Raw genomic sequence first — 15123 nt, forward strand, 5'->3', positions numbered from 1 at the left:
AATGACGGCGTCGATTGGTGTAAGAGAACGAATAGCAGCTGCAGAATCCTGTTCGTTGAGCCTCGCCGAAGGGGGGCGACGTTGGCCAAGTAGGTGGTAGGTACGGCAAGGTGAGATGGCCAACGAGTTCAACTCGAAATCAAAAGACCGACTTCGAGAGGCAACGAAGAGAATAATACCAGTGGCTTCTGTGTCAAAACATACGTCTTGTCTACAATACGCAGAAAGACAATCAATGGAAAAGAGGTACGACGTGATGATATACTTGTAGACGGCAGAGTCAAAGAGACGTACATGGCTGCCACAAGGAGGAGCAAGGGCTTTATACACGGAAACCACCTTTCACGCGGCTGTCAAATCCAACAATCAACAGGCTCCTCCATGGCTGCTACTACATACATGCAACGACTCGGCGATGCTGCAGACGTGCTCATGGATGGTGGTCGGAATGCATCACCTCACTCTTCGACAGACTGGCCGACTAACCCACCTTTGCCCTGCCTGTACCTCGTACTGTACTCGTTTATACATCGGGCGGACAAGTCCCTCCTCCTCTTCATGCTCCAGCCAGCCAGATAGCCGGCATTGTCAAGTAGGCGGCAGCGTGCCCTTCGAAAGGCCAAGCAAGTTACATCTGAGTAGGACTAGGTAGAGGTAGGTAGGTAGGGAGGTACCAAGGTAGCACACCACCTGTCCTACCCACATCAGCATGTATGGACCGAGTAAGAATAGCAAGACCCGTAGCATGCGGACAAGCTGGCTCGCGTCATGCATCCAGGGCGGCATGGACGGGCGGCTCCCAAATGAAGAGACAGAGTATTATTCTTACCTCTGAAAAGACGGCAGAATCGTCCAGTTCAGCACCAAGGGAAATGGTGAAAAAAAAAAAAGGGCCCTTCGTGCCCTGTAGGCTGGTGCTGATCGGACTCGCGCCGAGAGACGGCCGGCCTCGCTCGTCGGACGCCCAGGGGTGTGGCTCGAAACCCTCCAAATCTCCGCCGCTCGAGTCCTCGGCCTGCCTCGTCCTTCTCGTACTGTATCGTGCTCGAAGGCGTATCACAGGTTGCGAACCTGTCGCTGGTTGGGTTGGTGATGAGCTGCATTACAGCTTCGTTTCTGCCATTGGCTCTCTGGCAAGCCGTCTGCCGGTGCTTGGCGCGCTTCGCGGCTCGTCGTTTGTAATTCCTTGTCCCCCAACTCTCGCGATGCACTCGCTCGCACTCAGACTCACACACCCTCCGTCGATGTCTCATCCCTCTTCAGCCTCTCGCGCCGCCCCCCCAGTCCGTCCAAGGATCGCTGTGGTGCTGCCTTGGATCTCCCTTTATCTGTTCCATCCCCGCGATTTTCATTAATAGCAGCATGCCGTGCGCAACCACCACCCGCAAGCCGCCATGCACGCCGCCGGGAGCTCCAGTGCCGGTGCTGCTCAGCTGCCCAGCCATCATCTGCTCAAAGGCACAGAGTTGCCGGATACCTTGACTGCGTACGTGTCGGAAGACTCGTACTGGTTGTCCCCGTGTCCGTGTCGTCAACCGCCAAAGCCCGCGAGATAGCGGCCCATGATGCTGCCAAAGCCTTGCACTACGTAATTTGCGCTCACCGACGTGGGCTCGTGAGAGACCATGCCGTGGAGATGATGCAGCTCGCGGCCCCAGGATGATGGCGATGGATGAAGATCACGGACCAGCGATGATCCCCTTCTCCCTCTCCAGCACTCTCCTCCTCAACTTCGCCACTTCTCGACTCCCCTCCCAATCCATTGCTCAGCAGCAGACGACAGCGGCAAACGCAGAGTTCTTCCCCAAAGGGGCATCTCCAAGGAACTGTGCCGTCCCAATGGATCACCGAGAGGGTGTCCAAGAGCGCCTCTGGGAGGGTGTGCGTATCTCGTCCCAACTCACCAGCTCACGGCCACCTCTGTGCTTCCCACGTGCTAATTTCCCTGTCCGACCCTCGTCTAACTGGTTTGAAATACTTTGGACCAATCGCCATCGGCGTCCCCCACGGGTCCCGATGTATGTACTGTAGTTTCGTTCTCGATCCTCCCAGCCCAGGCTCATCTTCTATTAGCAAATCCACGGCAGCCCCTCGGCCGCCACAGGCACAGGGGCAGGCTCTTGGCCACAATCTCACCGTGCTCCTTTGTCCACCACGAAGGGCATAACCCGAGCGTCAGCTATTGCTCTGGCATGCTTCGCGGTTGACGAGAAAGTACTACATAGTAGTATCATTGTTAGGTACCTGGTCTAAAGCCTAAGTGATCTCGTACTCGTACCTGTGAAGCATTTGGAACGGCGACACCCATGTCTTACAACTGTGTCGATGTTCTTCCTCGACACAGGCCCCTCCTCTCTCCGACCCGCCGATAGCGGACCGTCTCTCTTCACGTACTTTTGCACGGAGGAGACGCATCGGACATCACGGATCAGTGCCCAGCTTGCAGCACACAGGGCGCTCTGATGCAATGCGGCCACCGTGATTGGCAGGCTTGCCATTACCCTTCCTCTTCGCGTAATATCACTGGGAAGCTCTGCAGTGATCCGTTGAACTCGCCTGCATGCTGCCGAAACGGAAATCTGATAACAACTAATTATCGCTTGTCACAAAGCTCGAGTTCATGATGGAGTTGGATGCAACCTATTCTTGTCCTCCATGTCAGTTGTGCCAAAAAGGGCCGCGACAGCCTTGCTCAACCTCGCTTGCCGATGCTCAACCCTCTCCGGCCATTGATGGTTGCTTCGCCTCCCTTTGCGTTCTGTAGCTAGCCGTCTCGTCCGTCCTGCAAGCGTAAGAAAGGGTATTGAGAAGGAACAGGAAGCCTGCTTTGCGACAGACTTGCAGCGCGGCATCGCTGGCAGCCGGCCGACGTCATACAAGACAAGGGACCCAGCAAAGCTGCTGCGAGCAACATCATGCCCATCAACGGGGCACTGCTCCATAAAAGTACCGCAACGCCGCCCATGCAACTAACAGGTTGGTGCCATGACCAACATGCCTTGACGTCTTAGGGCTTGTCGTGGTGAAGCGGCTGGCGTTTACAGGGGCTTCACGCTGCAGCGCTGCGCAAGGTGCTATTGAATCGGTAGCGTGCACTCTCGCATCTCACCCCGATATGCATGGATCCAGTGTCTTCGTAATGTCGAGCACATACGAGTACGTGGCTGCGCCTGAGCCTGAGCCGTATCACTCGTACTGGCCAAGCCGCAGCTGAGACATGAAGCGGCCTCAACAAACCTAGGTCGTTGAGATTAACGTGAGACCCCCGTAGTAGCACAGGCCGTCACAAACATGGTGAACAGCGCAGACGAAGGGAGGCAGGTCAGAGACATGGCTGCGTATGCTTGACTTGCGCACCCCCCTTTCCACCTCATTCATCACCAGCTGTATGTCGGGTGGTTTCACGCCATGGCAGTACCCAAGACATTGTCGCTGCTTTCCAGGACGACGGACCAAGGAGAGGCATATCGCATATCTGACCATTGCTTGGCAGGCCTCCTTTCGTAGCTGCCTGTCTGCCTCAGCATCCGGTGGCAGCCCCCTTTAGCTCCTTGTCCAATAGCAATGCGATGCGAAAGGGATCTGCCTCTGCCAGTCATGAGACAACGTGGGCATCTTGACGGCAGCGAGATATGACAGCACCGCTGCGCTGTCGTGTCAGGCGGGAAATGGTAGCCATTCCAGCCCCCATGCTGTGCTGCCGTGCTTTTTTGGATCGATCGCTACGCCATACTGCTCTCAACAGTGCATATTGCAATCATGTGCCACGCTGACGAAGGGCGCCCGCGAGAGAAAAAGAGCCAAATGCGGTAATGAATTGTGCTCGTGTTCGTGCGTGTACAAGACATAGTACGTTGCGTCGATCAATCCAGCAGGATCTGGCGGTTGCGATCCTCATCATCAACGCAGGCGGCTCACGCGGAGTATCGCCGTGTTTCCAGGGTTTGTCCAATCTGAGGCAGGTCAAAGTCTCGTGCTCAATCGTATGTCAAAGGCGAGCCTCACGCCGGGGGCTCATCTCGGTGTCGGCGGCTACCGTGGCTCAGCCTGTCAACCAATGGCATCACTCAATACACACGGCTTGACAGCCAGGAGCGATGCTCTTCGATGTCACCTTCGAAGCATACCCGTACCGGTATCTCTCATGCTCGGACTAAGGTACTTCGTATGCCATGCACAGTATCGCACCTTTCGGCAAGATATTGGATGCCAAGCTACCGCAGCTCGGGGTTTCCGGTCCGGGTGGTGCTATGGATGATCCTTGTTCAGAGGAAGAGGAAGCTTCACAGAGTTCCTCAAATGGAATGGCTGACGAGCTGGAATAATGAGCTGTAACAAGTGATCTTAGTGCATGAAGTGCCTTTCGGACTTCGAGGGCTTGGAACGTCCGGGAGCATTTGGTGCTAGGGGTGAGCAACTGAATTGGCTCGTGAAATCCGGACCAAGCGCCAGATGCGCCGCGTAATGGAAATTGAGCCCAAGACCCTGATCTTCAAGCCAAACGATCTCGGTGGGCTCGCTGAACCATGAACCGCTACTACTAGTACACGTTGCATCAGCTGGCTCTTCTTTTTTCCTCAAGCTGACGCTGACTTGAGGCTTCCACTCTCAATCGGTGTCTACACTAGATAACCTACCTTTGCCGCCTAGTTCAGAAGGCAGCCGGGCTGGTTGAAAGAAAGTCGTATATGCATGTACAAGTACATACCTGCTTTGTACCGAGATGCCCATATCCTCACTTTTCCCCCATCATAATACCCCGCGAACTTTCTCCAGGCTTAGGAGCGGCAGCGATCAAGAGCATCCGTGATCCGTGAATGTAAACGGAGGCGGATAAGAAATTTCTGTGACAAGCGCATATTGGCAAGATGCAAACTGGGGGCCAGCCTCTCCAGGTTAGAACCTCCTCCTTCTCGAGGCGTGGGGGCAACACCAGCTAGTAGTAGCCCCAACCTCCGCGACCCCGTCCAAGTAGTCGTTCCTGCGTTGAGATCACAGACGAGCGAGGCGATCGGTACAAGGCTGACATGCCTGGGACGCGAGCTCCGAAAAGCGCGGCATGCAGCGCTGGCGGCGTCGGCCGATGTTGGATATTGGTAAGAAGCGTCGTCGAGCTGGAGGAGGAACAAAGGCTAGAATTCATAGGTGCGGCTACTGGAGTTGCAGCCGATCCTCTGCGCTGATGTGAAGCAAAAAGGATAGGCAAGCGAATCAGAGAGGAGCAGCGTGAGCAAGTGTGAATAGAAGACCAAGATGAAGATGCTCTGCAAACGCAAGTGGCGGCGGCCCGTAAGACGATGAATCTGCCATCCGTTCTATTTGTCAAGACGATGTGATGTGATGGAGGATGAAACTGCCTTAGGTAAGGCAACTTTATTGTTTGGCAGGAGCCATCTCCGGCAGTCGCAGCCTATCAAGCAAATACGTGGGCAAATACCTACATCTTTCTCCTTTACTTCCTCTCTTCCTCTTCTCGTGGCAATTTTCTTCGTTTGATACTAGGTATGCAATGTAGTATCTCGAGACATGGGTTCTACCCCTCGATGCTAGGAGCATTGGTTGCATACAGTATTTATCGTCTCTCACCTTCTCAGTCATGCAAAACTTTTGGTGACTTTGTGTCTGAAATGCAAGTGAACATTTTATGTGGAGCCTCTGTACCTGCCGATCTAGTGGCCAACCAGCGCCTTCCATACCTCGCCAATCCCCACTTTTCTTCAACTACCTCTTACCTACCTGCTATCTGCAATCTTTATCGGCTTCTCACCTGAAATGTTCAATGGATCGAATATCAAACAACTTCACCCATCAAGCTCCAAACACGCTGCATCAAACGCTCCTCTGATAACACCTGATTGCATCTCGAGCCCTGTAGCACTTTGTCCCAGTACCATCATGCAAGTCACCCCTCCAAGTTCCGCCCTCCCAAAACTCATCAAAGAAAGGAAATTCGTCAGTCGGCATCATTCTAACAAAGTCACAAGCGAACTTCCCTCGTCCACAAGCATTCTCAGACGGCAAGCAAGCTCGTTTAAATTCACACTCTCACTTTACAGCCTTAGACAGTAGCCCTATAGAGTTTGCAGTTGAAGGCACAATCAGGGCAACCTTACCCCGACTGTAGGAGCTCCTGGGCCTTTCTTTACCCGTTATCTCTACGGTCGCCTTCTCCTGGCAACCAAACGAACACCGTCGCCACTCAGGAAGGCAAACGAGATTCACTCTTCCAAAGTAGTAGCCAACTTTTCGTGGCAGATCTGCTAGCGCCTTCCGTCTGTTTCTCCGTCGATATCAAAGCGGTCAGTTTTCGCAAGCAACAACCGCGTTGTCGATCGGCTGTCAGCCACTTTCTTCGCGTCGGCTGGCCAAAACAAATTCCCCAGCAACGCACTCAGGCAACCCTTTTCCTTTCTTTTTCCATCGCATCAACAGCCACTCAAGGCTTTTCAGTCATTTACCTCACTCGTCATACCACTGCTGAAGCAACCCGGGATGCCAAAATAGGAGAGTTGTTGACTTGGTGTTTCGAAGCTTCTTCCTTCTTTTTGTTCGAAGAGAGATTTCTCCAGCTGATCTCAGCTTTCTATTTGAACCCTTTCACTCAGAGAAACGCGTTTTCGGTCTGATCGGTCACAAAACCAGACACTACCGAACACCATGGCTGTCGAGGTTGATTATTACGATGGTGGGAACGGCGACGCTGGGATGGAGCTTGACGTCAAAGAACCCCGTCAATTCAGAGGTGCATCGCCGAACCCCTTGATCGATGACCTCCGAGCTCAGGACTTGCCTCGAGGCGTCCTCATCCCCTTGAAGACCACTCAAGAAGTCCGCCAAGATCACACGATTGTGCAGGCGTACATCACCAGAGCCCCTACGAAATCCGCCAACGATGTCATCACGTAGGCTTTTCCCCTTTTCTGCCTGCAGTGTACTGTACACTAACCGCTTCTCAGTCTCCTGCGCGACATGTGTCCCGACGGTAACGCTAATACCTTACCGCACCTACGCAGATGCGCGAAGCCATCGGATCTCCCTGCGCATCTCAAAACGCAGTTGATGAACGACACCCCAACGGGGCGGCAGATTCATACTGCGAAATCAACCTGGATCTATATCATTGTGGGAGAAGCCAAAGACTTTTCCAAAGACGAACTGGTCGAGCTGCTGTCCAGCGTGGAAGGAATCGAAAAAGAACCCTTCATTAGTATGATTCCTGTCCCTCTGTTGGCTCCAACATCCCAGGTCCAGGCCGCCATGTGGTCTTCGCAGTTTTGGCCTACGGTTTATCGCAAGAACAACCCTCTGGGGCCGCACCCAGGCATGGTGGCGCGCGGCACCGACGATATCAAGTATGACACGGCCATCTGGATGGCGCTGGCCCATCGCGTCGCCCTTCAAGCCAAGGAAGCAGGCATCGGCGAGGCCATGGGAGCCGTCATTGTCCAGCGAGGAGAGACCGGCACGGAGCTCGTTGGGCTCGCTGGAGATGCCCGATACCATCACGAAGACGGCATGAGCTTCGCCAATAACCCTATGTCGCACTGCGTCCTGCGTGCTATCAGTATGGTGGCTCAGAAGCTTGTCCGCTATGAGCGATCGGCTACCGAACAGCCAATGGAACACGCCAACCTGGCGTACGACGCCTTCCAGGACGCACCCTTGATTGAGCTGGAAAGGGAGTGTTTCAAGCAAGAGCACCCAAACAAAGACGGATACCTCTGCCACGGACTGGAGCTCTATACTACTCATGAGCCATGTGTGGCGTGCTCCATGGGCGTGCTCCACTCGCGCATGGGAAAAGCAATATTCTGCAAGCATATGCCTCGATCAGGCGGCCTGAGCTCAGATGATCGTCCTAATGGAGGTGGACGAGGATTGGGTCTTTTCTGGCGACGAGAGCTCAACTGGAGCCTGCTGGCATGGGAGTGGGAGAGTGACGGCTTACCTGACCTCCCCCCTGTTGATCCAACCACTCACGTTTAGGATTACCACCTCCGAGGACGATATGAGACTTGTTGCTGCCAATCTTGGCTAGAGCAGTGCTGGATGATGTATCTGTCCGAGCAGATGAGCGCCCGAGCCGCGTGGCATGGTTTCGACTCGAGTATAACGCGTTTTAGCTGCGACAGATTGCGGCTGTTTGTACGAGTATTGTGTCAGAGAATATGTATATTGCTACGATGCTGCCGACGACGTCGACCAAGAGGAGAGCTGCAGGACAAGGGAGAGGGGTTAGATAATCCTCTGTGCGCTGGAGGGACTTGGTACGAATTACGAGGCATCGGATTACTAGTTTGTGGAAAACCTGTGGCTTTTGGCAGGGCATGGCACGGCGAACGGATTATTGTTTTGTTTCGGTATTGGCAAAGATGTTGTTCAGTGGCATATTACATCTTCGAATGGATCATGAACCAAAGAGAGACTTATTGGCACAATGACAATGCCGCCTTGATGTTGATATGACAAGGAAGTCTTGTTATAATCAGACTGATGCCTTCGTGTTGATGCTGACACTTGCACGCCGCGACACCTCGGTACTACTGCGCCTGCTGCAATCACCAGCTTCCTATGTTACGTCGCCTCCAGTGCTTATATTTGTGTGATGCTGCTGGTCGTCACCAGCTTCATCGTCCAGCCAAGGGCACCTCGTGGTGATGTCGACGCACGCACGGCCTCCAGACTACAAGTCCAGTGCCTTATGTCTGCACAGCCAGGCGGCAGAGATGCCCCAAAGCTGCCCTGACCACCGAGGCCTCACAGGGATTGTAGCGCCTGGCTTCCGGGCCCATGGGCGGCAAATGCGACCGCCCCCAGCGTCTCCACAGGCGGGAGACTGAAAGCGGACAGCGCACGCTGAGGGTGCCCCTCCTAAAGTTTGCGCGAATCACGCGGCTGCTCGGCCTTGTTCCTCCAAGGGCAGAACCCCCCCCCCCCCCCCCCCTTCTTCGCTTCCTCGCCTCGCAATTCTCGTTCTCCCCTCCGTCAGTTTCCGCAAAGTCGTGTGCCGGAAAAGACAAAAGGGAAACCAAGCCCACCAACCGCAGCTCAGGAAGCCCCCCGGCTGGCCCTCTGCTCCTCGCTGGCTCATCGTCATGTCATTGATGTGAAGTTTGATGCGCCTTCGCCCTCAGCCTTGTGCGAACATCGTCGCCAACGGCATAAGCGCGGTCCGCCCCGAGTTTGCCCTTGCCCCGACCAAGTGCGCCCGACAACACCGCCAGAGTGTGCTGCTGCGGCAGGTCGCGACTGGGCTGCGATCGAGCCTTATCCGTGCTCGCACTGCAGCGCCGAGCCTGGCGCGAGAATATTATGCCCTGGCCTCTGCCTCGTATACTTCCCGTTTTGCCTTTATAATCGAAAACACCACGACGACGACGACGCTCACAACGCTCGAGATTATGGGGAGCGGTAACAACAAGCGACCCGCCGCTGCGAGCTCCACGGCGTCGAGCCTCTCGAAAAAGAGAAAGACGGATAATATGCCGAAATACTATGCCGTACAGGCGGGCTTTGTTCCGGGCGTGTATTTGACGTACTCGGAATGTCAAGCCCAGACAGCCGGCTTCAAGGGTGCCGTTTGTAAGTTGGCCACATTGTTTCCTCCCGGCGGGTGACTACCGAGTAGATATTTGCTAGAGACTTTTCTTTTTTTTTCTTCTGTAACGCTTGAGATAGCAGCTCTAACCTTGTGGTCTACCCCGTCCTGCAGTCAAATCCTTCCTCTCGAGAGAAGACGCCGAAGCCTTCGCAGCCGGGAAAAAGGTGGCGGTTGCTGACGAGCCTGAGAAATTCTACGCGGTCGCGGTCGGCAACCCGACCGGCATCTTCACAGACTGGTCGGAAGCCTCCAAGGCCATCACCGGGATCAAAGGTCCCAAGTACAAGCGCTTCAATACACGCGCAGAAGCTGTCGCATATATCCGACAGTACGGCAACCGGGAAGCGATCGAGGCCTTGGGGGAGAAGGTAGAGCCTCTAGTGGAGAAGTTTGAGGTGGAGGAAAAGCCGGTCACTACGAGATTCACTCCCATCGAGAAGGTGGCCGTAACAAAGACCCGAGAGCTCGACACAAGGCCGCGCGAAAACGTGCTCAACATATGGACGGATGGAAGCAGTCTGGCCAACGGAAAGGCCGGCGCGAGAGCCGGCCTGGGCGTTTGGTTTGGAGAAAATGACCCTCGCAATCTCGCAGAGAGGCTGCCCGGCGAGCCGCAGACCAACCAACGCGCGGAGCTTCTGGCCATGCAACGCGCCTTGGAGATTGCGCCGCTTGAGCAGACAGTTCGCATCCACAGCGATAGTCAGTACTCGATCAAGTGTGTAACGCAATGGGCCGACGGCTGGAAGCGGAAGAACTGGTTGACGGCTAGCGGCGAGGTCGTGAAGAATCAGGACATTATACGGGCCGTCCTCGCAAAGATAGAAGAGCGAACGAAAGCGGGCGGCAACACATACTTTCAGTGGGTAAAGGGCCACGACACGAACATTGGCAACATTGCCGCAGATCGGCTAGCCGTCAGAGGAGCCAATCTTGCTTGATAACGGAGTATGACTATTGTGCCGAACAATCACCAACTTTGGCAACGCGGTTCTCTATGACGGAAAAGGACGAGGAGTCAAGCGTACTCGTGTCTTGACATGTCAGTTCTTACCTGATGCTCTTTTCAGACCCGTATCAGACACTACCTATTGTTCGAGGGATACGTGGGTGACGAGGAAGATGCGAAGGTGCTGTGGAGAGTGTATGTATAGCACGGAGTTGGGCATGCACATTGATGAGTATAACGGTAACGGGACGGGTTGGACGCAATTCCATTTCTCAGTGTTTCTTATATACCAGCTGTCGAAGGGTGGGTGTGTTGATAGGTAGAGGTATCTTGGATCTGGCTGCTTAGGTCGTTGGGATACTTCGGCTTAGTGCATAAGGTAGTTTTCCCCATGTATTTAATGCCTGCAAAGAGTTAGTACCTAAGGTACCTTCATAGCCTTTAGTAGTACTGACCAATCCGATGAACGGAATGAAGGCTATAAGAATGAAGGATCAATATAAGACACGGCGGTCAAAAACATCGAGTGTCGTGTGTCAAAGAGTCAACTGGCGGCTCAAGGTCCCGATGATCGTCATAGCTGAGCGAGACACTTCTCCATCAGATTATATCATCGATGACACCAGATTGGCTGCTCCAAGCTCTTACTCAAGATCCTAGTCCAGCCCGGCCCCCAAAACCGCCTTTCTTTGGTGGAGATTTTTTTTGGTGTACTACAGTACGGTCTGACTCTGAACGAGAGACGCCACTTGCCAAGGCTTTCGTAGAAATTCTTTACGTCTTGGCGATTCTTATCCGGTTCTGTTTTCTTTCCCATTTTATCACCGATTCAGAGAACTGAGTGGGAAAAGGCGGTCCTTGGCAGAGGCTCTTCCTCCTCCATCCATATTCTGCCCATACCCTTTACCGCCGTACCACAAACGTGCCTCGTCGTCTTGATAACACATCAGTCGGCTCTCTTCCCGACATTATCGATTGATAGAACCAGCATACCCACCGCCACCCCCGGATTCTGGACGTCCGATAGTCGAGCCGAAACCCACCAGAGGCAGCAACGCCTCCTCTGCAGAAAAACGAACCCAAATGATCTCGACTACTATTGTCGTCACTGGCCTCTACTCGCGTTGCTAACATTTGCTATTACCCCCTCTGTGAAGGGAGTTAGAAGAAAAAAAAAAAGAAAAGGAAAAGGGGGAAAAGGAAAATGGCCGATATCTGGGCCGTTCCGTTGGCATCGACCGACTTCAACATCGTGGTGTCTTTCCTGGGGGGCTTTGTGTCGCTGTTTGGGCTGGTGTCGTATCTGCTCAAGGAGAATTACTACTTATCCGAAGCCCGTGAGTCTCACCTGCACCCTCCCTCTCCCTGAAAGCATTCCCCCTGGGCAGGCATATATCTGTCATGGAGTGTCTCGGTCGTCAGACGAAACAATTCCCTGTCTGTCTTCCCAGACCGACTTCCTACAATTGATTGCTAACCCACATGGCTGCCCTGCTGTAGTCATCTCTCTCCTCATCGGCGTTGCCTTCGGACCCCATGGCGCAAACTTCATCCGCCCGGACGCATACACCGGCTGCTCCGGCGTGACCGACGTCGCCTGCACCGAGGACCGCCTGGCCGGCATCACGCTCAACTTCTCGCGCCTCGTCCTCGGCGTCCAGCTGGTCATTGCGGGCGTGCAGCTGCCGAGCAAGTACCTCTGGCGGGAGCACAAGTCGCTGCTGCTGCTGCTCGGCCCGGGCATGATCGGCATGTGGCTGGCCACCAGCCTCCTTGTCTTCGCCTTTGCCGGGACGCACAGCTTCTTGCACGCCCTGGCTGTCGGGGCCTGCGTCACGCCTACGGACCCTGTGCTGTCTGCTGTCATCGTCAAGGGGAAGTTTGCGGATCACAACATCCCCAAGGAGCTGCAGAACCTGATTGTGGCCGAATCCGGAGCCAACGATGGACTGGGCTATCCGTTCCTCTTCTTTGCCCTGTATCTGATCAAATTCGTGGGCTCGGGCGCGACCTCTGGCGGAGCTGGAGAGGCCATGGGCCTCTGGTTTGCGTACACCTGGGGCTACACCATCATCCTGAGCATCATATACGGTGCGGTCGTCGGGCTGCTAGCAAAGGAGCTGCTCCGCTGGGCCGTCAAGCGCAACTACGTCGATCGCGAAAGCTTCATCGTGTCCGCCATCTCGCTGGCCTTGTTTGTGCTGGGAACCTGCGGCCTCATCGGCACGGACGACGTCCTGGCCTGCTTCATCGCTGGAAATGCGTTTACGTGGGACGACTGGTTCCGCCTCGAGACTCTCGACGACTCGCTGCAGCCGACAATCGACATGCTGCTAAACGTCTCCATCTTCCTGTGGTACGGGGCATACATTCCCTGGACCGAGTTCCGCCACAACTCCATCATTCCTTTGTACAAGCTCGTGCCCCTCGGGGTGCTGGTGCTGCTTGTGAGGCGCCTCCCGTGGATCTTTGGCCTGCATAGGTGGATTCATCAGATTACGGGGACGCACCAGGCTCTCTTTGTTGGCTTTTTTGGGCCGATTGGTGTGTCGGCAGTGTTTTATCTGTTCATCACCCTGGAGTTTATTGAGAAGTTCTTGAGTGATGAAGAGGGAAACCCGAGGGATGATGTCGCACATTTGGGCGCCACGGTGAAAATCGTGGTTTGGTTCTTGGCAGTGTGCAGCGTGGTAAGTCCCTCCGGCGTCCTGAGCTCGATTATGTGGAAAGATGCTAACGTCTTTTTCTTAGGTTGTCCACGGCTTGAGTATTCCCCTAGGCAAGATTGGATATCTCGCACCACGCACGCTTTCGCGCGTTCTCACCGAAACAAGCATGAGCACTAGCGGTGACCTCGGTGGCCCGAACAATGGCTCGACCTTTTCCACCATAGCCAGGTGGTTCCCCAGCGGAAACGGTGCTGGCGGAGTGGCCACTGAGAGAGTCATTGGGCCCCCTATGAGCACATCTGCCACTTCGGAGGTATCGAAGCCACCACCTATGCCACCGTCTAGCGATGTTCCGCTGGACGCCCTTGGTCCGGGTGCTGCGCCTCGACAAGAGGCCCGAAATGCCGTTCGGGAGACGCAGATCCGCTTTCATGACGAGCTGGAGCCTCGGAATGGAACTCGCAAAGAGGGAGGATCAGGCTCGTCGAGCCTTAGACCCTCGCCGAGCCCCAAACCTTCGCAGAGCCCCAGACCGCCTCCAAGTCCCAAGCCCTCGCCGAACCCAAACTGAGCGATGTGTTGGCCTCTATTTTCTTTCCCCGTTTAGATGTCAAGCCGAAAGGTTAGCCATATAGATGTTCTTGGAGCTTGATACATGCATTTCTTTGGGATTTCTTGTTCTTGGGTTATACAGCTTAAAGAATGATGGTTGTAGACTCGGGCGATTAGGGGAGATTCATGGACAAAGTTCTTTTGTGCTTGGGGCCACAGAGGCATGGCATAGATAGGTAGATACTGGACGCTGTACAAGCTATCAAAACTGACATGTGTACGATACTTGTTCTCATTCGCATCTCCACCTCCACGCGTACATCTGTACAGACACCTGCATCTCGTGGAAACACTGCCACGCCAAGTGAGGTTATGTCCGGTAAAGATGCGTATAGCTGAGTGAGTGAGTAGGCAATGTATCTGAAACCCTTGATCATGTAATCTGCCATGATGCAATTCCATGGCATGCTGCCACGTTGCCGTGAGACATTGAAAAGGACCCTGCGGAGGATGACATTTGGCCATTTGTTGGGACGGCGAAGCGATTCAACAGGTCGGATGGAAGCGAATGGATGTTTAATGATTTAATCGTGAGGCTTAGCTCTTGTGGGGAAGTGGGTTTTTGTTCTGGAAGACGGCAGCCGCTCTTCTTTTCTTTTTCTTTTTCGAGATACTACTACGGTACCTTACCATGCTCGACATGTTGAGTAGTACTTAGGCAGAAGAAGTAATAGGAATTACTCTTCAGATGAACGCGTGGTTGATCATCTGTGTAAGCGCGAACCTCGGCACCATGAGCATTTGGAGCCCTATATGCGCCTCGCAGTATCAGTTCTTACTGGGGGGAGCAAAGGAAAGACGCTTGAAGCACCTGCACGCACAAAAGAAATGATCAGTCACCGGACATTCATCACGAGCACACAAGCCTCGCTTTGGTGTGAGTGAGCAGTAAGGTTGTAGGTTAGGTACATAAGGTATTAAAAGCACTACTACCTAGGTACCTGGCAGGTAGTACATGTATCTAGCTTCATGGAGGTGGCTCTATGATAAGCCCGCGATCAAAGTTGACACGTTTTCATGGCGTTCTGGAAGCTCGGTTACCAAGCCAAGGAAGCAGAAGCAGCATCCAACTATTAGGACGTCAGACCCAAAAGTGCAGAAATCCGAGTGCAAAATTCAGGGCCCAAAGCTGCGGAACAAGGGCACCACTTTGTTGGCAGGCCGGGGCCACGGAACAAGTCGAGTTGCGCGGCCACCGACGCACTGTGTGCGTCAGCGACCAGGCTATTGAAAGACTTTAAACTGGGTGCATATGCACGGGCATGGGTTTGTCCCTGGGCCAGGCCGTGGAC

The 15123-nt window shown here is 54.2% G+C and overlaps 3 protein-coding genes across 3 annotated transcripts; all 3 read left to right on the plus strand.

The window, feature by feature from the left end:
* Positions 1 to 6705: 6705 nt before the first annotated feature.
* TRIREDRAFT_22515 (uncharacterized protein) lies at positions 6706 to 8354 on the plus strand (the record flags this gene model as incomplete). The annotated part of the gene is made up of 2 exons (XM_006965859.1): positions 6706 to 6902; positions 6957 to 8354. 2 exons carry the CDS (start codon positions 6706 to 6708, stop codon positions 7984 to 7986), a joined length of 1227 nt encoding a protein of 408 aa, XP_006965921.1. The 3' UTR covers positions 7987 to 8354.
* A 1128-nt stretch (positions 8355 to 9482) lies between these two features.
* Positions 9483 to 10542, plus strand: TRIREDRAFT_4265 (uncharacterized protein; the record flags this gene model as incomplete). Its single annotated transcript, XM_006965844.1, has 2 exons — positions 9483 to 9582; positions 9713 to 10542. The coding sequence occupies 2 exons, from the start codon at positions 9483 to 9485 to the stop codon at positions 10540 to 10542; spliced, it is 930 nt and encodes a 309-aa protein (XP_006965906.1).
* A 1159-nt stretch (positions 10543 to 11701) lies between these two features.
* TRIREDRAFT_78738 (uncharacterized protein) lies at positions 11702 to 13989 on the plus strand. Its single transcript, XM_006965947.1, has 3 exons — positions 11702 to 11887; positions 12051 to 13240; positions 13302 to 13989. The coding sequence occupies exons 1-3, from the start codon at positions 11755 to 11757 to the stop codon at positions 13788 to 13790; spliced, it is 1812 nt and encodes a 603-aa protein (XP_006966009.1). The 5' UTR covers positions 11702 to 11754; the 3' UTR covers positions 13791 to 13989.
* Positions 13990 to 15123: the final 1134 nt, after the last annotated feature.

Source organism: Trichoderma reesei, assembly GCF_000167675.1.
Source record: "Trichoderma reesei QM6a unplaced genomic scaffold TRIREscaffold_11, whole genome shotgun sequence".
NCBI lineage: Eukaryota > Fungi > Ascomycota > Sordariomycetes > Hypocreales > Hypocreaceae > Trichoderma > Trichoderma reesei.

What these genes read in the sequence shown, in the direction of transcription:
- TRIREDRAFT_78738 (XM_006965947.1), top strand. Translation starts at nt 11,755, where the DNA reads ATGGCCGATATCTGGGCCGTTCCGTTGGCATCGACCGACTTCAACATC. An exon ending in TTACTACTTATCCGAAGCCC is followed by an intron (nt 11,888 to 12,050) that starts GTGAGTCTCACC and finishes GCCCTGCTGTAG; the next exon opens with TCATCTCTCTCCTCATCGGC. An exon ending in TCTTGGCAGTGTGCAGCGTG is followed by an intron (nt 13,241 to 13,301) that starts GTAAGTCCCTCC and finishes TCTTTTTCTTAG; the next exon opens with GTTGTCCACGGCTTGAGTAT.